This window comes from Hydra viridissima, unplaced genomic scaffold (assembly GCF_058129835.1).
Source record: "Hydra viridissima isolate aposymbiotic clone 2 unplaced genomic scaffold, HvirCarnegie_v1 scaffold_6, whole genome shotgun sequence".
Classification (NCBI taxonomy): Eukaryota; Metazoa; Cnidaria; class Hydrozoa; order Anthoathecata; family Hydridae; genus Hydra; species Hydra viridissima.
The window spans coordinates 17,253,464-17,277,452 of NW_028324305.1; the positions used below are offsets into that span (position 1 = coordinate 17,253,464).

A 23,989-nucleotide genomic window follows, 5' to 3' on the forward strand; every position below is an offset into this window, starting at 1 on the left:
TGCGAAGTTGAAGAATGTAAATTTTTGTGCAGTATTCACCTACCTTTAATACAGCTTACACCTGTAATCAACTCTTGCATAGTGTGCTTAAGATTCTCTAATTCTCTAGTTCTTGCTTTGTTAAACAAGAACTGGAGAATTAGAGAATCTTAAACACACTTTTGGGGACTATTTTTTTTTGTTCCAATTAACTTAACTGAAAATAATTAACCGTTTTATTACTTGTTAATTAGAAAAAAAACTCAAAGTTTTCGAATAATGTTTTTAAGGGTTCAATTCCTTCACTATCAAGAAATGCGAAGCTTCAAAAAACCTTGGCATTTTAAAAAAAGTCCGACTTTTTGATTGGCAGAGTTTCAAAAAAGTTCTGCTTTTTTCAAAAATTACACCTTCGACTTCTAAAAAAGTCAGACTTTTTGGTTGGCAGAGCTTCGGAATATTTATAACTTTGCATTCGGTGTTTCGCGGTTTTTTTACGCGCTAACATGTCCCTGCGCTATAGCTCGCCACCTTTTACTGTAATATTCATAATTCCACTTGAATTATTTCCGAAAAAATATATTTCTATAATTTCCAAGTAGACTTTGATTGCTTTCTGAAGTGATACTTTCGTTCGATAACAACCTTTCAACAAAGCTTCGAAGTTTTCGAAATTTAAAGGATCAGAATATGCGACCGGTATGAGTTAACTGAGGTATTTTAAGGCCAGCGTTTGGACTTTTGGAATTATTGGAGTGAAACAAGTAAAACTTCCCAGCATCACGTTGAACTCTCAGAATTTTTTTTTTTTTTTTGTACACATTTTCGTTAAATACCGAAACTTTCGGTATTTAAGGCTCGAATACTTTCGTTCGAATTTCGTTCGAAAAAACTTCGAATACTTTCAGAACTTTGTTTTTAGAAAAATTTTTATATAATTTTATTAACAAAAATGAAATGTTTAATTTTCTGCCATCAATTAATAAGTTACAAAAAATAATTATTTCTTGTTAAAGTAATGAATTACAATATAAAAATGATGTTCGATGACTTCACAAAAGATGACTATTTAAAAAACTTTTTCTGGCTTACATTTGACATACTCCTTGTTCTTTAAAACTGTGTTTTTTAGTGTAAATTGTGTTCCGAGATGTTCCAACTTTCTTCATTATCTCACGGCGATCTTCTATTTGACTTATTAGTAAATTTTTCGAGATCGTCCGTGTTTTATCATTCGGTCTTATTTTTATAAGATTTTTCATTCCGTACTTTCAAGGCCTTCTCAAACAGGCCACAACAGCTCATTTTCCATAAAATTAGCGAAGGCCGACTTTTTTACGGTTAAAATTATTTTTTATCCTTGCTTTTGTAAACAAACTTCAGAAACAAATAAAGAGCTTTATTAGGACAAAACATTTTGATTAAATTTCGGAAGCAAATATTGTAGAAATTTTTTTTTACGCTTATAAATAAGTTAATTAAAATAAAAATTTAAAGAGTAAACATATAGTTATAAAAATGACTAAATCATTTTTATACTATATGTTTATTTTAGCTGTTTAACATTTGTAATACAAATAATAAATTTTTTGATAAAAACAAACAAATATGTTAACTTTATTTTATTAAAATTATTTTGACTTTTTTTTAACTCAAAGTATTTTTATTTTGAAGTTGAAAGTTTTGCTTGTTTTATTAAAAATTCCTTCCCAAAATCTTCAGAGTGTTTTTTACATTAATTGTTTAAAAAAATGTTTGCTAAAATGCAGCAAACTTTTTTAACACTTCGAACAAGCAATTGAAATTTACTATTGCAGTTAATAAAAATGTCAATTAATCCTCTCTTGCACAGCAATGGTGAAACTTTATTCACAAGTGTCACTTCAAATATAAAAAAACAATAAATAACAAAGTAGACTAAATTGTCAGAAGGTTCTCTTAGTCTTCCCCTGTTCAAAGAACTAATCAAAGTTCCATTTTCTTGAAACATATCAAAGGTGTCTGTTTCTTCTAAAATTGAATGTAATTCCGGAAGTTTGTAAGCAATAAAACCTGCAATATATAAAAGCCCTTTTTTGCATTCATTTGGCAACTGAACCTCACAACTTTCACATATTTACATATTAAACTACACATCAAGTTCACAGTTATCACAATGGTGGTGAGCAGGAGGAAATATTGTAAAATCTGCTTGCTGGTCTATCAAATTACAAGTTTTGTCGATTCTAAATTTTTGAATAACATTTTTGCACAGTTATCAGATATGTGCCACCTGACCCTTGCTGATATTTCCTAAACTGTTTTTCTAGTGCATCTGATTGCATTTGTCCTAGCAATACATAAGATACACCGCAATTCAACAAATACTTGGCACAGCTTGCTAATCTTTTAAAAGTTTTTTGCAAAGCACTCACAGTATCCATTGTTAACTTTTTCTCTCTTAATTTTCAATTTACGCATTTCAAATTTTCAGCAAAATAAGAAATATAGTTCTCTAAGAAATCTATTTGCTAATCATTGACTGAAGCAATAGGCTTTCTTCGAATATCATTTAATCTAATATATAGACCTTTTGCTTTACTGTTGACAATAAGCCATCACTTGACAACTGTTTCAATAAAAAGTGCAGTATCTTTAGCTTCAGGAATTTTTACACGTAATGCTGCAACTGTTTCATCACAAAAAACTTTGAGAACTAATCCATAATTTTGTCGTTCAATTGGTTTTGGTGACTTGATGCCTAATATAACTTGCTTGCTTAGAATCTGTTTCATTATTAATAACATAACTAACACCATTCTCCAGTTGAGAATAATATTTAATAATTCCTTTGTTTAAAAATGAAAATAAATATCTCCAGAATCTTCTAAAGTTATATATATTGAAAACTTTGGTACTGGTCCACAATGTTCATATGATATTAAAAATATATTTTTTTCTTTTTCAAAAAAATAAAATTTTTCTTCACAGTTATTTATCATTGACTTCAAATTTTTTACAATTGAATTAAATTGAATAGCTTCCATTTTTTTAAAGTTTTCGAACTCATCAGGTAAACTATTTCTTTCAGAGCACATTAACCCAGTGACATCTCGTTTTCTAGACACTATTGGAATACAAGACACTGGTATACCTTTAAAGACTGATGGAGGATGCACTGGAACAAAACTACTACCTTTGACTTTTTTAAATTCTGCATCTTTAGGCTAGTGCTGAGCACAAATTCGCTTATAATCTGTAAACACCAAGTTTGCATTTGAAAGTTTTTTAATCCATAACTTGTGATCCTCGGATTCACAGACAAAGACATACCAATTTTATCTTCACCATTTTTTAAAACGCATTCAAACATTGGCTGACCATTTCCTGACTCTAAAACATTGCAAAAACAATCAAACTGATTACTTTCAGTTATAATTTTCCGGAGTGCACTGTAGCCTTTATTGCATTTATAAGACCCTGAATAAAATTCTTCAACAGATACTCCAATATTCACTACACTATCCCATAATAACTTTTTCATCTAAACAAGAAGAACTATTAACTACTATTAGTTAATTAATTCCAGTTATACTATTACAGCTTGAAGAACCATAACCTTATTTTCTCTTCACTTACTTTGAAATTATAGAAAATAATTTCATTTTTGTAAACTTCGTTTGCGATTTGAGTCTGATTATTTTCTGGCGATATCAGAAATTTACTTCAGATTAAAGAAAGAAACAGTAAAAACACCAAGTTTTATAAAACGAAACAAAATACAGAAAGAAATTATTTTGTTATTTATTTGAACAAAATACAAACACGCAATTATTTCTTTAAAGTTAAATAATTTTGCAGACCTGGAATCTCTTGACACATTCGGTTAAAAGTTGTAAAAAAAGACTGATTTTTTAAATAGTAAATTCTACATAACAAAAATAACAAACCTTTCTCTTTCTACTTTTCTTAATAAAACAGGTCTTACTTTTCCTAACTGTCAAAAAAAAAATCAAAATTCCTTTGTTCCTTAGTGTGTATTTTTAAATGCCCCCGAACGTCGGTAATCTGCCCCCGAACGTCGATAATCTTAAAAGTGAATTTTATTTGCATGGTTTCGTCAAAACAACATTTTTTTTTTGAAAACAAAAGAACAACGTTCTGACTGTATAACGCACAAGTTTTTGTTTACAAAGTTAGGTGAATTCGCATTGTACAAAACATTTTAAATAGGTTACATGGAGTTGTTTCACTATTTGGTAATTTCCAGATCCACGGATATTAGGAAAATCTATATACGAAAGATCGCCGTGTCTATGGCAATGGCATTCCGCATGGAAAAAATCTCTCCGCATTTGGGTTCCCAGTCGCAGAAATAGGATTATATCAGACAAAAGTTTTTTTTGCTAAATCTTAATTTTTTTTTTTTTATATTGTAAAAAAAGAAAAAAAGTTTTTTTGAGGTTTTGTACCAAAAAAAAACAACCTCAAAACAACATTTTACTACTTTTTTTATTTTTTTCCTGGTTCATCCTAAAGATTTCTTTATAATCTGCAGGAAATTGTATCTGTACGCAAAAGTATATTTGAAGTAAATAGCCCAACCTTCTTTGGCACCAGATGTAAAGAAAAAATAAATGACAGTAATAGAAAAAGAAAAGCAGATTACAATTTTAATTTGTCGTGTTTTATTTGTTCATTGTTTCTCATATATATATTCATATACTTCTTATATAGAATTAAACACATGTACTTTGAAGAAGTACTTAATTTTCTAACTCTTTTCGATAGTGCCTACACAGGCTGGAGGAATGGAGAAAAAGAATTTTTGAAAAATGGAAACTAAATTGACACCTCTGGCGGACTTCCCCCCTCCTTAATCTCGAACGCCGCTTGAACACTCTATTTTCAACCAAAAAAAAAAAATTTTTTTTTTGTTATTTAGAAAGTATTCAATAATTTCACAACATTTTTCCACCCGCTCAATATCTTAAGAGACTAATTTAAATAAAAATTCGTATATAAACACACACAAAAAAAGCTATAAAAAACAAAACAAAAAAAAACTAACAGACAAAAAAATAGCAGACGAAAGTTGCGTTTTAACATTCGCAGACAAAAAAAACAAATATATATATAAATGAAAATACACATATATACATGAAATACATTTTCAAGGGAAAAGTTATAAAATGCTATGGTGCAAAAAACCTGCTCAGTTAATGCATAGGTGTCTAAAATTTATGAATTCATTATGGTATTATGATACTTATTGTTTAACTATGGCAATTGTTATACATTTCTGTCTAGATAAGCTAACTATTAAAATAAAAAGCCTTTTGTTGTGTTTCGATAATAATGTACTAAATGCTCATTGAACATTAAACCACAGCGTACACGTAGTTTCCAGGGAAAAGTCCTTGCACTCCGTCTTTAATGCCTTCGTACCAGCCATCATCGTTCTTTTTTATTACATAAATAATATCCCCTTCCGTCAGCTGCAGTTCGTCATCGCGTTGTTTTTCGTAATCATAAATTACAACAACTGAAAAACACAGATTTTGTATAAAAGTTATTTTTAAAAAATCCTCAGTTTCGCATTCAAGGAATTCGCTTTAAATAAATTGATAAACTTTAATTAATTTAAATCTGATCTGCAAATACCTTTCTCTTCGTAAACGCTTGGGACATTGGGAGAAATTGCAGGTGTCGGAGCTAAAGTATCATCATGAGCAGGTAAACTTTCGTAGAAATTAGATGGTGGAGCAGGTAGATCTTCTACTGGAGAATTATTTTGAGGTACCTGATAAACATCTTCTGGTGGAGGTGGTAGATGATCTGTAGAATAAAAAATATTTACATATATCTTAGATAATTTGGCTCTTTTTAAATAGTTAACTCCAATAATCATCCCCTTTACATTTCGGACACGTAAAAACTTTTATAAACAAAGTATTTAAAGCTAGTTAACTTATGATTTTCGAACTGAAAAATAAAAAATAACAGAAGAATAATTGGTTAAAAGTTTGATAAAAAAAAAAAAAAAAAAAATCAACTTTGGAAAGAAAATATTTTTGAGAATTGTTAAAAATAGCTTAGTTTTTATTATTTTGAGACATTGTCTTTTTACTTTTATCTAAAAGTTCGCATAAAATTTGAAGATCTGAAACAAATATGGTGATTTAAGCGCTTTTCACTGAAAACATTTTTGTGACATTTTCGCTTATTTTAAATGATTTTACAGTAAATATCCATAATAAAAATTGGAAAAATCCCGAAAATAAGGGAAAGTCAGAGAAAATATTCTTTTAACATCAGAATAGTTTCTCTGACTTTCCCTTCTTTTTTATTTTAGCTTTCAAATAATTTTTTTTTTCCAGAGACCAATAAGTATTACGTTGGTAAAATGGTTTCAACAATTTACCGAACGGTTCTCTCAAGAGAATAAAAATTTGAATTTCTTTGAGAAATCTTATTTGAAAAGTAAAATTGATATTAGAAAATGAGGTTAGTTTTTTCGGGTACTTAATTTTTTAAAACGTCATCAAAATCTTCTTTTGGAAAAATAAAAAAACCCATTCACTAAACTCTCATTATGCCCAGTTAAAATGCCAGCTGAAATTTTGAAACTTTTAAAAAAATTTACTAAATCTACTTTCATCACTTGATGTTCCACTGCTTGTACCTTGACTACGCGTAACAGTTGTTTTCAAATTGAGCTCCTCGGGGATTTTTGTTCTCCTTGCTATCAAATTTCGACTTGTCATTTTTTAATGTTAAATTCAAAAAATCTATATGCAAGACACTGAACATTAGTTGGTCAAACGATTTTGATCGAAGATCCTTCCTTTTGATTGTGTTGCTGTATCAATGCAAACATCTCCTACTTTCCACTTAAGATCATAATAGCAGATCAATTATTTATATTGATCTTCACCAGATGAAAGTGCCAGGGAAGGAACACCACGAAAATGAAAATGCTTATCACTTTTGACAAAAAACAACTAACTTACCCTATTACGAACTTCTTCCCTGAATTCATTTCAAAAAGTGTTTTACCATCAAAATGAAGTGCCTGGATATGGTCATACTTTCATAGCAAGTTTCATATCTTTTTTGAAAAATATCAACATACGATTGGCTGCTTTTGCTGTTTTTCTAAAATCAGCTCATTAATTGCTTAAAAATGTGTTTCATCAAAATACTAGATTGTTGAAGGAGTGCAATATTCTGTATTCTGTAACATTTGGTTAAGCAACATCTGACATCAACCAATAAAAATTCTTACAAATTTGGTACAATATTTGCATCAATATTAAATGACGTACAGCTTGTTCTCAGGAATACCAGTTCGAAACATAAGGGATCAACACTTCTCTATGTGATAAATTTTTTTTCAAAATCAACGTCAATTTCGTCTTCTATCTTTTTAAAGACTATTTCTAAATGCAAGAATAAAATTCGATATTTTCAGTTCGATTCTTGCATCAGTGTCTTAATTGCGTTACCAACTTGTTTTTAACAATCTCGGATACTTGTAGTAAACATAGATGAATATATAGTTGTTAATTGGTTCAATTTTTTTTTTAAAGCTTCATTACGTATTTACTTTTTTGTAAATTATGTATTTCTTATGTTTTGATTGAAGAACAAACTCTCTGTCGGTTTCCAGGAACATTTTTTGTCACAGAAATTTTGTTTCAAATAGTTTTTAAATTCTTGCTACTTTGACATTTTAGAAGCAGAGCCTTCTCCTTGCTTTTTAATTCTTCAATTTAAAACGCTTTGCTCAGACTTATTATGTTTTTTACAAGAGTAGTCTCATTAAGAATATATTGACATTTACCTTGCTTTGGTGTGTTATTTGATATATAACTTTATTGAAAGCTCAATTGCTAGTAAATCAAAATAGTTTGAGAAATTAAATTTACGAAAATAGAGTTAGTAAAGAATAAACTATGGTCATTACCTGAAATTGTTTATATAGCTTCTTTATATTTGTATTAGAGTCTTCTTCTTAAATCTAAGATCCCTATCTTTCCCTTTATTTCTTATTTTTATAAATATTCTATAAATAAATATCGTTATATAATTTTTAATCGCGTATTATTTCTGAACATTTTACCATGGCTAGTAAATCATCTTTTTTTTTACCACGACAGTGTCACATATGCACCTCAATTTAAAACCTATAACGCTTTTACAGAAAATCTACAATGCAATATTTGTATGAACTACAATTTTAAATAAAATGATTTAAAACAAAATTTACTCATTATACTTTTCTTAATAAAGTAATTTAGCATTTTTGCCAAAACTCAGTACCAGTTATTGTCATTCTTTATGCTGAAAGCAAGGGTAGAGCTTTGAAAGTTTTTAATTTATGATTTTTTATATATTTGCTTCATATAGAGGATTATATATGTCATATATATGAATATCATGTATTTTGATGACAAACACATGCATATATACATTGCATAATACATACATGCATGCATACACACACACACACACACACACACACACACACACACACACACACACACACACACACACACACACACACAAAGCTTGAGGCAGTAGATGTAAATATGGTATTACATTGTTTTTTGATGTTATCTCAATATTTCTTTTATAGAATTTGCATTGATAATGCCATTTAAAATAAACAATAACATATTATAATTACTAAAATGTGAGTTTGGAGTTATTTTTTTGTTTATTTTAGCAGTCTAAGAATAAGCACGAATAACACATGCTGACACAGTAAGAGAATACAACTTTGGTGTATCTTTTCACGGTAAAATACACGGTAAACTATACTTGGGTGTATCTTTTCACGGTGAAATATACGGTAAACTATAGTTTGCAAAATTTTAGAAGTGCTGTTTATGTTCAGTTAATATTTAAGCTACTCATTTTTCTTTTAAATGTGGTGTTAATATGAAGACTATTACTTTTCAAACAGGTTCTTAAATTTGAAAGTTAGAAATTTTTAGATTTTGTTTCCGTAATATAAAATTTTACAATCCAAATGAAATGGGTAAAAGAAAGTAATTAACTGAGACAGAGAAAGAAGACTTGTTTATGCTGAAAAAGGCTATTCCCAAGTCCAAATTGCAAAAAAGTTAAGAATTTCTTTAATGCTGTATACAGAGAATGTTATAACGGTTCCAGCAAAGTGGATCATATAAAAGTAAGAAACAATCAGGAAGGTCAAGGATGACAACGAGAGTTCAAGGCCGAGAAATTTAAAACATATTATTAACAGATAGAAAACTCATAGCCGAAAAGATTAGAGGCCAATACAAGCAATTCAATGAAATAATGGTTAGCACATCCACAGTGAAGAATTGTTTAGAGAATCTGCAGAACCCTTATTAAAAATCAAGGCGGATATAACGATGAATTAAAAATATGACTGAATGATAAAAAGGATACAATACCTAGTTATTTATTCTGTTAAGTTTAATTTTATTTTAAAAGTTACTTTATAGCTTTTAGTAACAAAAATTTGTATAACCATTAATTCATATTGAACGAATTTTTGTCTTTTAATTTGCCACCTGCCTCAAACTTTTTTTCAGTAGTTTATATATATACATATATGTATGTATGTATGTATGTATGTATGTATGTATGTATGTATGTATGTATGTATGTATGTATGTATGTATGTATGTATGTATGTATGTAGCACACATAAAAAAGATTTACTGCCAAGCAAAAAATTATTAACAAGCATAACATACTTTTTATATCTATTCAGTGTTTTAAGGTCTCTAACAATAAGATAAAAAGTTTAATAAACCTATTTTATAGCTCATAACTAAAACAAAGATTTGTAAGTAACTTACCATCATCAAAACTATCTTCAAGATCAACTTGAAAAGGTTTTGTAAAAACCATTTTAGAATTAAAAGTAGAATGTTGTTCTGTTAAATTATTGATTATGTGTTGCTGCATAAAGGGGATTGAACCTGGGGGTGATACTGGATTTACAGGCAGAGGAGGGAAAGGAGAGGGAAAAATAATCTTGTCAGAAGATGTATCATCTGTTGTGCTACTATTTAAAGAAATTGAAGATTTTATTGACTCTTGAAAATGTGATTGAAAGTGATTTTCGGTTTCAAAACTATAATCTGTGTTTTGGAAATTAATTGAAGGTGTACAAGAAGATGATTGTTTCAAAACAAAACTGAAACTTGATACAGTTGATGCAGAAAGAAGAGGTGGAGGTGGAGGTGGGATAAGTGAAAGTGGGATAGGTGGAGTTGTTATAGATGGAGGGTGGACAGGTGGAGGTGGGACAGGTGGAGGTAGACTAGGTGGAAGTGGTATAGATGGAGGTGGGACAGGTGGAGGTAGACTAGGTGGAAGTGGTATAGATGGAGGTGGGACAGGTAGAGGTAGACTAGGTGGAAGTGATATAGATGGAGGTGGGACAGGTGGAGGTGAGACAGGTGGTGGTGGGATAGGTGGAGGTGAAGTAGATGGAGGTGAAAGCAATTCAAAAGGAAGAAATACTGGAACAGTAGGAGATGAATGTAAAGAAATAGGCACTGTTGAAGGTACAACTGCTGGAAGAGGGGGTGGAAGAGGTGGAAAAGCTGAAAGAGGTATTATTGAAGGTTGATTTATGGAAATAGGTGGTAGATTAGATTGGAAAATTGGTGGTGGTGGTGGTGGTGGTGGTGGTGGTGGTGGTGGTGGAAGTTGAGCTGTTTGAAGAAGTAGTTGTGGCACTGGAGCAGGTTGCATAAACACAGTTAGTGGATCAGGTTGAGAAGTGAAACTAGAACTAATTGCTTGCATATTAGCTACAGTTTTATCATCCATTAATGGCAAACATCGAGGTGATATTAGAGGAGATTTTGAAGTATTAGAATGATTTTTAAAAATTTTGACAGCATCTTCATTGCTGAAATATGTAGAAGTTTTTTTACTTGTTACAACTGTATTAAGAGTGGAAGAGAGTTGTGGTGAGATATGGGAACAATCATTTGGAAAATAGGTGGCAATACTTTCAGTCAAAACAGAGTTTGACAGTTTTCTAGGGGTTGAAGTAGCAGCTGGATGTAACTTACCATCATAATCAGGTTCGGGCATAAATATAGGAGGTGGAGGCATAACGCTATCAGGATAACTGGTGGGGGGAGCTTTTGGAACATGCTGAGGAGGGCCACTAATAGTGACAGGTGGTTGTGGAGCTGGGGAAGAAGGCACAGCAGGCATTTTTGTAACAAATGGAGCAACAGGTGCAACAGGTGGCCTTACAGGTTGACCAAATCTTTCTACTGGCGGAGTGCTAATAGGTTGATAAATTTGTTGAGGTAAACTTGAAATTGAGCCTTGTGAACCAGAGTTAATACTTGCAGCCTTAAATGATCCAGTAGATGATGAATCTGATAAACGTCGCTGATTTGAATTTTCTTGTGAACTTTTTACACCATGACCTAAAAAAAATTGATGTAAGCAAAAAAAACTCAGTGAAAAAAAAAAAAAAGTTAAAACAATATAACTTAAAATTAGATTTTTTTTTTTACCAATATGATCAAGTGAGCCAAAGTTAATTTCCTCTCTCTTATAACTCTTTGGTTTCTCTTGTTGAGGAGGAGCAACAATTTTATGGGACCGTGAAAAGTTTTTAGATGAAGTCAAGACACCAATTTCACGTCGCGCTACTTTTTCTTTATGTATATCAACATTCTAAAAAATGATAAAATCAAAACATAAAAATTAAAAAAAAACTTTATGCCAAGCTAAAATTATAAATTATTAAGAAATAAATACATCAGAATAACTATCAACACAGACTATGTAAGTCTATACAAAAAATAAGTGTTCATTATGAAAGCTATAAATTTTTATTATAATTTTAAAATAAATATATAACTTAAATAGTCTTTTAAAGTAAAATAATAAAATTTTTTACATCTTTTATAAATTGTTAACTATATTTTTATTTTTATAAAGAGATAATAACCAATTATGCGAAACAAAAATATTAAACAACACAATTATTTTGAAATCAAAAATAAAAGATTATAAATAAACCAGTTAAAAAGGTTTGTTATCTTCATTACCAATCCAATGTTGTTAGCATCAGAAGTCATCTTATCAAGCTGTATAACTTGCTGATCCATCATTTGTAGCATGTTTACGGCTAAAGAATGAATTTGGTATGCTACACTAGCAAGTGATTGTGATGCATAGGCTTTAGTTTCTTCCAAAAACTTTGTTTTATCAGCGCTGAAACAAAAGAAAGCTTATGAGCAATTGTGAAAGTGAATTTTTGAACAATTGAAATCAATAGACTGTTTTAAAGTCATTCAGATACTAAGTAGTTAAAGACATAATTGAAATAAACTTTTCTTTTCTAAAGAGCACAAAACTTTGAGGATTTGTTAATTTTACAAATTTGTTTTTACCACAATTTTTGCTGCATCTTATTAAATACAACTTAAAACAAACTAAATTGGTTAAAATAACACCACTCAATGGTGGGAGTAAAGAGGTGAGTTTAATCATTATGTTTTTAGTTATTGTATGGAATGCTAAACATTAAGGCAAGAAAAACTGAAGACTAAAAAAGCTTTTATGCAGTGTATATATCACAGTAATTGTGTGAAATAGTAGTTATGTAAAAGTAGTTATATAAATAAATGCTGTATAAATAATGTAATACTATATATGTCATTTTTGTGAAATAATATTACATACACCATTGTTGTAAAATATTTTAATATACTATTGTTCTGAAACAATATTACATAAAGAATCAGTGCAGAATCAAGCTACCTTACTCAGATCCTCCCCTATATATATATATATATATATATATATATATATATATATATATATATATATATATATATATATATATATATATATATATATATATATATATATATATATATATATATATATATATATATATATATATGGGCAATTCCACGTAAAAGAGGAAAAAAAAGAAAAAAAAAAATTTTACCGCGACATATAATAACCGCATTAAATTTATTTTCCAGCTATTTAAAAATACTTTTAAGAAAAAAATTAATTAAAAAAATCATTTTATCATACTATAACATACTTTTAAAGTTGTAAGGGTTATATGAGCATTTTTTGACGTTTACATATGGTCATGTTGTAAAGCGTTGAAAAAAAAATTCAGTGCTGTTTTTTTAAATAACTATTACTTCTAAGTTTGACTTAAAGCAAAATTAAACATTATGCATAATATTCTTTATAAAAACGAACTCTAACTAGGTCTATAAGAAGAGCATATTAATGAAAACAAGACGTTAGGACCGTCACAAAAAAAAGTCGAAAAGTTTTTTCTATGCTTTGTATCAAACTTTTTAAAACTGCAACCATGGTAAAAGTAAAGATACTTATACATACTTTATCATCGTTTCAAAAAAAAAACATTAAAGTGCTTTAGATCCCCATTTCAACATGTTACTAAGTACGTTACGACCATCACGATATGCTGGTTTTCCCATCGCGGCTTCTTTACTTAAAAAAAAAAACTTTAAGCGCGAACAATTTAATTCATTTCAAACGATTTACATCATTTAAACCAAGTTATAATTAAATCAGTTTTGTTTATTGTTTAATTTGATACTAAACTTGTTAAAGTTTTTTTTGAAACTTTGAGTAACTAATGAAACTATTGAAAGTTTCTTTGCCCGAAAACGGAGACATGGATACCTTAATCATCTATGGTTGATGGATTAAAGAAGATCATCGCTGTGTACTCAGTCAACATTAAAAAAAACATACAAGGTATTTTTAAACATTTCCGCGACAATTTACTAGAATTTACTGAGCATCATCTCACTAAAAAGCACCAGTCTGAGCAATATTGCAGTCAAAAAGAAAATCTCGAACCAGACCAAATTTTGATACACTTTGATTATTCACAAAAATATACATGCGATTATCAGGATGCTGTTTAAGATGCTTATTGGTCGCAGTCAACTATTACCTTATTTACAGTTGTAATCTATTGTTACCAATTAGAGCCAAAATCAGTTGTAATAATATCCGACAATAATGATGAAACAAAACGCGCTACTACTACATAGTTAAGTGAAATATTTGACCTCTATTGCATTGATTATATAAAACGTTATATTATGGAGTGGTGGTCCATGCACTCAATTCAAAAATAGGTAGATGGCCAAATTCATACAACATTGCTCTGTGATATATCATTTTCAAAGTATAAAATGGAATTTTTTTTCTACCTCTCACGGTAAAGGAGTAGTTGATGGAGTAGGAGGGTCATTAAAGCGATTTGTTTGGAAGAGCGTAAAATCTCGTGTAGTGGTCGTCTTAAGCGCTAAAGACTTTCTCTTAGCATCAAATGGGTGCAAAACGTATGTTAGATTTTATCAACACAGACGATATTAATCTAAGCTGGGCCTTAATAGCTGATAAAATAGAAGAAGTGAAAGTCGTTACAAATAGTACCAAATTCCATTTTTTACTTGCATTTCTGGCAAGTAAAAAATGGAAAGTTTTTGGTTTCAAAATTCTCTAATATTTTGTGATGGGGTTGCGGAACAATTTTAAAACTTATATATTAGTAAAAAAAATTTACTATTCTAAGATATTTTTTTCCTATATTGGATTCCCGGCTCCTTAAAACATTTGTGAGGCATATGAAAGTACATACTCCTAGATATTGAGTTGTATTAAATAGAGTTAATAAAATAAAAAAAACAGGGAGCATAAATAGCATTAAGCGTTTGTTGCCTACTCCAAATAAAACGATCCCAGTATTGAAGAAACATCATGGATAACCTTGATAATGTTATAAAATTCATATTTTTTAACATAATTTAATTGGTTTTTATAATCATTTAGCTTTTACTATGTCATTCATTGCGTTATTTGTTGTTTTTCATTTTTGGCTTTTTCGTTACGACCGTCACAGTTACGACCGTCACGACAAAAAACTTAATAAAAATCTCGGAAAACTTCAAGCAAAATCTATGAAACTCACCATGTAGTAAGTTCAATGTGTAGTTAAAGAACACAGCAAAGGATTTTTTCTTTCACTGAGTCGATGGCTGCATAAAGATTGACAAAGTTTATTTGTTTAGGTTTCTCAAAAAGTAAGCGTTACGACCGTCACGCTGCATTAAGTTGATTTATCAAATAAGTTGAACACTTGAATGATTTAAATTTTGCATACTAAATTATATAATAGTATTTAACATTTCTGGAAATTTTCATGTAAATACCATTCTTGGTTAATTTTTAATGGCTAAAAAAGCGTCAAATGTTACGACCGTCACTTGCGTGGAATTGCCCATATATATATATATATATATATATATATATATATATATATATATATATATATATATATATATATATATATATATATATATATGTATATATATATAAAGAACGGGATAACAGATTGTCATCTGTTATCCCATCCTTTAAAAATAAAAACATGTTTCAATAAAATATTTAAAATCAAGCTACCAATTCAGCAGTGGCAGTACCAGAGGGACACTAGGGGTGCAATAGTTCCCCCTTGAAAAGTAATAACACCTCTATAGCACCTCCAGGAAACTTTTATATTTTTTTCTTCAACTAATTTAATAATTTAAATATGTAGTTGTAGCATTTTCTTGTATAGACAAAAAAAGTATATGTATAAAATCAACTACTTTATTCTAATTTCAGTAAAAAAAAAAAAAACTTTTTTGGATATTATCACTTCCAGGAAGCAACTGAGAGGAGCATGCTGCACAAAAATGGATTGTTTTTTGCAACCAAAAGTTCCACAGATGGAATGTGAGAAGGATGCATTTTTGGAAACAAAGTCCTACCAACAAAAAAATGTTAATCTGGATGAAGAAGATAAAATGTGCAGTTATTGTTCCACTGCGGCTAAGAATGCTAACATTGTTAGCATGGGACAGCTAGAGGACATCAGCAGAAGTCCTCAAGATGGACAAAAACAGCCACTTCTGCAAAAACATTCATAATCAAGTAGATCAAAACTCCCCAACATGCTCAACAAAGAATATTTTGAATTGGTTCAGGTGTACCAGAGGTACATGATGGGTGTTGTAGAAAGTTTGTGCTGCATAGCTTGTAAGGGAATCGCTCAGCACAGTTGCAGTGAGAAAGAGGATTCAGCCAACAAAAGTAACTTTTGTGAGATGCTTGATGTGATTGGAAAATTTGATCCCACTGACTGAAAAAAGTGAACAATTAATCCACCTTATGTCAAGTATGACATACAGAACAAAATATTTAATGTTATGGCTGAAATGATAAGAAAAAAAATCAGCAATGAAGTGAAAGAAGCTCAACAGTTTGCTATTTTGGTGGATGAAAGTAAAGATATCAGCAAAAAAGAACAAATTTCTGTTATTGTTTGTTATTTGCAGCCAGATTAAGAGAAGGTGGTGGAAGAATTTTTGCATTTCACCCAAGCAGAAGGATTAGATGCAGACTCACTTTTTGACAGCATCAAAATGACCCTCAGTCATTTTAATACTGATATAAACTGCTGCTGTTATGTCCAGGTAAAACAATGGAGTTCAAGAAAAGTTGAGAAAAGAGGTGCTAAAAGCTGTGTACATTCACTGCCATGTTCACAGCTTGAAACTTGTGTTAGTAGTTTGTGTACATAATGTTGATGCTGCAGCCAATTTTTTTGAGATATTGCAAATGCTTTACAAGTTTTTTCTGGGTTTGTTATTCATGATCTTTTTTTGAAGAAACAGTAAGAGCTTGTGTTAGCTGGACAGCACCTAGAACCTAAAAGACTCAGTGACACCTATCTGTGATACTGCCCTGCAAAGATACATTCCTGGACTTGTATAAGCTGACATCTATATCTTTGACTCTTCCAGTAACATCAGTGAGCTGTGAGCACAGTTTTTCTAGTTTACATCTTTTGAAGAACTACCTAAGAAACAGCAGCAGAGACAGTTGAACAAGTGATCTGACACTTCTTGCTATCAATGCTTTAAGAACCAGGACCCTGATGGTGAGTGAATGATTTAAACATTCTCTGATTTTGTAATGCATTGAGCATTGTGGACAGAAATTATCTACATCACAACATATCTGGAGAAACATTGTGAATTTGTTGTAAAAGTTTGCATAGTAAAATCTTTAAATATGGTAACTGTGTCATGTTTGTTTAGCATTTAGATTAATTGCAGAGTATTACATTATTCACTATCCACTGTGTGTGTGCAGTGTGTGTGTGTGTGTGTGTTTGCATTTGTGTTTATAACTCTAGGGTTGAAAAATATCCTTCATAGCACCCACAGCAAAATGCTTAGTACCCTCTTAGCACTTGTAGAAACAAATTTCTGGAGCTGCCACTGCATTCTAGAACTTGATATAATCATAGATGAAGTTTTACAATACAGTTTTATAAAGGATTGCTTCTGAATCTTATTAGAGAAAGAGTATGAAAATATAACCATGAAAAACTTGATTTCTATGTTAAAAATTTTGAATAGCCTATTTATAAAAAGACAACAATACTTAAAAGTATCGTAAAATTCTCAAACCAAATCCAATAAACCTTTTTTTAGAAGTTTTTTGTCGCTGAAGTAAAACTTTGACTTCAGACTCCTCCTTTAAAATCTCAGAGATTGCTCCTGTTTTTATAAAATACAAAAGCATAAAAACTTTAGTTATTATAGAATTAAGTCTATTAACTATGAAAAAACTGAGTGATGGAACTAAAATAAATGGTATCTTAAGGGTAATTGATTTTAGTATCTTTTTTTCTCAGGCACTTTTAGGAAATCTCAATTAAGAAATTCATATTTAAAACACTCTAATATATATATATATATATATATAATGTACTTTTATTATCTTTGTGAATAGTTTAAATTGAAGTTTTAAAGAATTATTCTATAATATAAATCTTTTTCAATTTTTGTTTTGATCATTTTTTTTTTTTTTTTTTTTTTTTTTTTGGAAACAATATTTCTTTTTGTAGGCTGTAAATGATAAAGCCTAATAAACCCTAACGCAATACAAAAAAACCCTGGCTCACTATTCATGCAAGTATGTATGGAATTAAGCTTTAGTTTGCCATAATTTTAATTTTTTTCTTTTTATTATTATTGTTTTTGTTATCACCATTAGTTTTTTTCTTTCAATTTTTTAGATTGTTGAAATCGAAGTTATCCTTAATATCATTACAAAAAATCTTAGCACGAAAAAAACTTCAACTTAAGATTCCTAAAAACATAAAATTTTATAAGAGACTTAAGGTAGATTTAAACAAGTTTAAAACAAATAAGATCTCTAAGAAGTTTTACCTATTGACATAGTTTTGTCGACAATAGTCAGACAAGTCAGCTAAATTCTTATGACTGTCATGCAATGCCTTTCTACCATCGGGAATTTCCTTCTCTAATAAAGATAGAAGTAGTGAATCCACCTCATCCTCGACAGACATTTTAGGAACTCTTGTTTACTATCAGTTTTCTGTATGTGGATAGGGTCTTCCGATTTGGTCAGAAAATTGAAGTTTCAATCTACCGGAAGTTAAAAAAAGCCGTTCTACTGGTCATATCGTATTTAGATCCAGAAATTATAGGTTGACTTTTGGTCTCAAAGAGTGACTCCTGTTAATATATTGTGCTAAAATAATTTTTGTCAGAGATATTTATATTATTAGATTATTTAAAATTCAGTTAGCCTGAGTTTTACTAATTCGGTAATATAAGCATATTGAGGTAACAAATTACTGCTATAGTAGATAGCTCTCTAAAATAAATTATCCCCAATTGGGAATAGTTCTTTGGTCATATATTACTTTTATAGTGTTATAGTTTTACTATATTTTTAATTTAAGTAAATGAATTTACGAAGAGAAAGAAAAATTTATAAAAAAATTTTGTCTTAACTTTTCATATACAAATTACATATACTTATATAACATATAAAAGTTGTTAAAAAAGAATTTTATTGCTGTGCAAATTTGACATTATTTTCTTCTATTTATGTATTAGAATTATGAAAGAAAAAACTTTTTACTCTAAAGATCAATTAATGATACTTTTATATTTCTATATGCTTCTTACATCTTAAAGCTAATGTGATTCAGCTGTTGAATTTAATTAGTCTTTTTAAGCTAATAGGTATTTACTTCTGATCAATATTTAAAGTTGGCTACATCTTAGTCTTATTGACAGGCAATAATTTTTTTTAGTCAATAATTACCTATTAAGCACATTTTTCCCTTCTTATAATGATTAGTTTTTCCCTTTTTATTTCATTAGTTACAAAATTTCTTAAACTCATTTTCCTAATTATGAAATTTAATTATTTGAAATAGAATTGTTTCTCATTTTTCAAATCTTTTAATGTCTATGTTTACTTACCGATAATCATTTTTGGCATTGTATTTTAAATTTATGTACCTATTTTTTACTCCAGTCATTCTAATGTTATACATCAGGTTAGGAAAAGAAAAGGAAAAAGAAGTCATTGGAGTGATTTAAGAAGCTGCAATGTTGGTGTAATGGGAATACTTGTTTCAAAAATATGGAGTATGCTGTTTGCAGACAAAGGTAAATGCAAAATAATGGTAAATGATACTTTAGTTTCATTTAATTGTGAATTGTTTAGAGAATGACATTAGTTAGTTTAATTAAATTTACTATAAGGTACTTTAAATTTCATTTATTTAAGTATGGATATCTGAGTAACTTGTTTAATGCATTCTTAGAACATAAGGTGATCATTGTGGGGTTGGATAATGCTGGGAAAACAACTATACTGTATCAATTGTAAGTGTCTCAACATTTCAAGAGAAATGATGTCTTTTAACTGTATTTTGTTATTTACAAAAAAAATTTTTAACTTTTTCAAATTCACAAACATTAAATGCAGCAACAAGTGCATCTTAATTTTCACAAAAACCTAAATACAACAGACTAAAAATATACAATAGAGCAATCAACAAGTGCATCTTGATTTTCACAAAAACCTAAATACAACAGACTAAAAATATTCAATTTCTATTTGCAATCTACAATTTCATTTTCTGTTGTGTGTCCAATATGTCAGAATAAATAATTCTTTTTACATGAAAAAGAATGCAAACTGGCATGTTAATACAAGATTCATATACATATAATCTATTATCATAATTTACATATAAAACATCATATTTTTACAAGCATTATACATACTTTAAATAGAGGCTTAAAAATATTTTAAAATCTGCTGATCAATCGTATCTTGCTGTAAAGTGTATTGGATACAAAATGTTTTTAGGAGCTTATAGAGTGATTATTAAACCTTTGGATTCTTATTTTATTGCCTGAGAAGTCAGTAATTACATATATAAAAAACATCAAAATATGAAAAGTTGAATATTTAGAATTTTGTTTATTGTAGCCAAGTATAAGTGTGAATATAAACTTGTGTAAGTAAAAAAACTTGATATACAGAGTGGCAAATCTCTGTGTTTGTAATTATGTCAGATATTCATTATTTCGTATTAATTAGTTTGCTGTTTATCAAATAAGTTAGGTGATTGATGACAATTTGGTTTCCTGGTTAATAATATTTTCCAGTGTATTACCTAGTTTGTCATTAAATTATTATTGAATTACTGTTTAAAAACTGTTTTTTTTTTTTTTTTTTAATTTTAGTCTAATGAATGAAGTAGTGCAAACATCTCCTACTATAGGCAGTAATGTTGAAGAGGTAGGGGATTTTTTTTAGGTTGTATTCTTGTGATTCTTTTAATTAAATTATCTAGAATTTTTTAGTAATAAATCTCTTTGTTAGGTGAAATGGAAAAATACACAGTTTTGCATGTGGGATATTGGTGGACAGGAATCCTTGAGAAAGGACTGGTCAACATACTACGCTACTGCTGAAGTGTGTATTAGTATTTACTTGAAAATGCATAAAAGTTTGCATAAGTTGTGAATGTTTGTACGTAACTTATGTATTGTGAGTGTTAGTTAATAAATTATTTATTGTGAATAAATATAAATTCTGGTTTACTCTAAATTATATTAAATGATTAAAATTGTGTATTTATGTTGTCATGAATATTTTCTTTAGTTTCTTATATTTGTAATTGACAGTACAGATCGAGAAAGATTGCATATTACAAAATCAGAACTATATAACATGTTGTCTCATGAGGTATTTTTAATGGCATTTTATACAAAAATTTTATAGCTTTTATTATAGTCAAGTTTCAAAATTTCTAATTTTGCTGTGCTCTTTCAGGAACTGCGACATGCCAGTTTGCTCATTTTTGCAAATAAACAGGATGTAAAGGTTAATATTTTGTGTTTTTATTAAATATATTGGAAGATACATGGAATATGTTTTCAATTACTTTGATTTTTTTAATTTTTGAACATTCTTTAATCCCAAAAATATTTTAACAGTGAAAATATTAAGTAATTAAGTTCTTGCTGGGCAAAAAAAAAGCAAAAAAATATATTCAAGTTTATATTTCAACTTGTCATATCTCCAATTAATTTTGGTTTATTTATAGGTCTTTAATTTATGTTAACTTTTGTTTAATTTATGCCTCTTCAATATATTGTTTAACAATAACAAATGAAACTATTCAAGGAAAAAATATATACTTAAGTTTTTTTTAATGTTCTAAAACATTATCATTTTTCTTTAAATGTTTTTATTTTAACAAGACTTTGCTTTTTTTAAACGTTTTTATTTTAACAAGACTTTGCTTTTTTTAAACGTTTTTATTTTAACAAGACTTTGCTTAACTATTAAGATCATTCTTATGTTTGCAATGTTAAGCAATTCTTATAGTTAAGTTAATGTTAAGCAATTCTTATAGTTAAGTTAATGTTAAGCAATTCTTATAGTTAAGTTAATGTTAAGCAATTCTTATAGTTAAGTTATTGTTAAGCAATTCTTATAGTTAAGTTAATGTTAAGCAATTCTTATAGTTAAGTTAATGTTAAGCAATTCTTATAGTTAAGTTAATGTTAAGCTTAAAGTTAATTCTTACGATCTTGATAGTTAAGCAAAGTCTTGTTAAAATAAAAACGGAGTTTTAAAATTGTGGCTAGTTAGAAATTTATTGAAATAATTTCATTTTCAGGGTTCTATGTCTGCTGCTGAACTATCTGAGCAGTTAAATTTAACATCAATACGTGACCATGGTTGGCACCTACAGGTATGTAAATTTGTAATAGATAAAAAATTGTCAATATAAATAACTTTCGAGTAGAATCTTTTTTAAAAGGATCATTCAGTTGTAATTTTTAAAAGGACCTTCAAGTTGTAAATTTACGTTATACTTTAAATTTGTTAAGTGATTATTGACGATCAAACACGTCATTTGTAATATTTTTCTTACGCTTTTCCGGTTTTTAATTGCTTACTTTATTTTCAGGCATGTTGCGCACTCTCTGGAGAAGGGTACGTTTTTTTTACAAAATATTTATCCGTATAAGTTACTGTTTCAAATCATTCAAATAACTATTTTCGGAATTATTTTTACAGATTTATGTTGATTAAACTTCTCTGCGTTTTTAGCCTTTACCAAGGTATCGAATGGCTAGCTCAACGAACAAAGAAATAATAGAAAATATTGTTAGTTTTATAGTTTGTTTTATAATTTTTATTTTTTGGCGGGCGGCGTGCTTGTTCGCGGGTGATTTGATTGCCGTAATTTTAAGATTATCAAAATATAGGAAAACAGAAAGCTTGAGGGGCGTTTTATAAATCTTTGTTAGTAATGTCAAATTTGATGCAAATGGAGCGTATTTTTGTTACATGATCAATAATGAATATGATCAATGGCGTAGGGCGTATTTTTATTATTTTTGTTTAATCTATTTTCACATGTACAAATTTCTTCGGCTTTAAAAAAAAAAAAAGAAGATTCATTTAAAAACGTTAAATAAACTTTTCAGTTTTATTGTGACTATTTGTTTAAAAAAAGTATAACGGAAGGATTGCTAGTTAAAAAATTAAGTTTAACATACTCGTTTTTTCAAATATTTTGTGGTGAAATTTCTAGGCCTGTTTATTTCTAAAATTTCAAGTTCCGTTCAGTTAATAATTAAAGGGTTTGTTCGCTTGCAGTAGGTTATTTGGAAAGTTCAACTTTTTAATCGGTTAATGTATATGAAAATGGTTAAATATATACATAGGTTTTTAACTATAAAGGTAAAAGTTGAATGTTCTTTTAATTTAATAGATTTTCGTTCTAAAATGGAAATGTTAATAGAATACACATTTTCAAGATGAGCAAATGCTTTCTATGAAAAAGTACGGTGGAGCACACATGATTGTACATTATAAATGTATGGTCCACTGAATCGAGTTCAAACAGCGGACTGGTCAAAACTTTTTTTGCTTTTTTTAAAGCAAGTTATAAAGTAACCGCATATCAGCGAGAAATTTTTATCAAGTCTAGACTTGGCTTAACTCTAACCCAATTCTATTCTTAATATCGACTTTGCGTATTGATGCGTTCCGTATTTCTAACTCAAAATCTCGTAGTCATGTTGACAAATGACTATTTACAGATGAAATAGTTACAGGTTTGTTACTTGGATCTGTTCATTGATTTTACATAATTGGTGAAGGAGTTTTAATGTTCTCGCTGTAAATAGTCTGTAAAAAGTGAAGCTGGTTTTTCCACAAAAAGATTGTGCAATTTTCTCTTGTTCAGTCTATATGACTATTTACCTCAATTCTCCAAAGAGACTAGAGAAAGTAGCACACAAAAGTAACTAAAATATGTCTTGCTTTAGCTCTGGCCTTTTGAGAGATTGAAAGCATTTGTAAACGTTAAATGTATATGAGAGTTGAAAAAAGTAATGCAAAAGCAGTTCATAAGGCATATTACATAGTTAATACCAAAACAATAAGTAATGATATTGTTGATTGGCAGATTTCTATTAATGGAAAGTGGCTCATTTTGTTTCAAGAAACGTTTTAGCTGTCAGCAGATATTTTTAATCTAGTTTATTTTTCAATGTCATTTTTATGCTAAGAA

The 23,989-nt window shown here is 29.1% G+C and overlaps 2 protein-coding genes and 1 pseudogene across 3 annotated transcripts; 1 reads left to right on the plus strand and 2 right to left on the minus strand.

Annotated features, from left to right (window-relative positions):
- Nucleotides 1–1,694: 1,694 nt before the first annotated feature.
- Nucleotides 1,695–3,278, minus strand: LOC149887314 (uncharacterized; annotated as a pseudogene).
- Nucleotides 3,279–5,115: 1,837 nt separating this feature from the next.
- On the minus strand, nucleotides 5,116–18,527 carry LOC145189835 (abl interactor 2-like). 2 transcript variants are annotated; one of them, XM_080066514.2, is made up of 6 exons: nucleotides 18,291–18,527; nucleotides 12,048–12,213; nucleotides 11,508–11,670; nucleotides 9,819–11,417; nucleotides 5,623–5,796; nucleotides 5,116–5,503 (listed from the first exon to the last, which is right to left on the minus strand). In XM_080066514.2, exons 1-6 carry the CDS (start codon nucleotides 18,428–18,430, stop codon nucleotides 5,340–5,342), a joined length of 2,406 nt encoding a protein of 801 aa, XP_079922640.2. In that variant the 5' UTR covers nucleotides 18,431–18,527; the 3' UTR covers nucleotides 5,116–5,339. The 2 variants fall into 2 exon arrangements, with proteins under 2 accessions (XP_079922640.2, XP_089946541.1); XM_090090415.1 differs by having other exon boundaries at nucleotides 11,049–11,417; nucleotides 18,291–18,516.
- Nucleotides 18,515–22,585, plus strand: LOC145189844 (ADP-ribosylation factor-like protein 5B). Its single transcript, XM_080066529.2, has 9 exons — nucleotides 18,515–19,547; nucleotides 19,706–19,766; nucleotides 20,637–20,691; nucleotides 20,776–20,868; nucleotides 21,058–21,141; nucleotides 21,229–21,279; nucleotides 22,082–22,156; nucleotides 22,376–22,401; nucleotides 22,519–22,585. Exons 1-9 carry the CDS (start codon nucleotides 19,499–19,501, stop codon nucleotides 22,562–22,564), a joined length of 540 nt encoding a protein of 179 aa, XP_079922655.1. The 5' UTR covers nucleotides 18,515–19,498; the 3' UTR covers nucleotides 22,565–22,585.
- The last annotated feature ends 1,404 nt before the right edge of the window (nucleotides 22,586–23,989 follow it).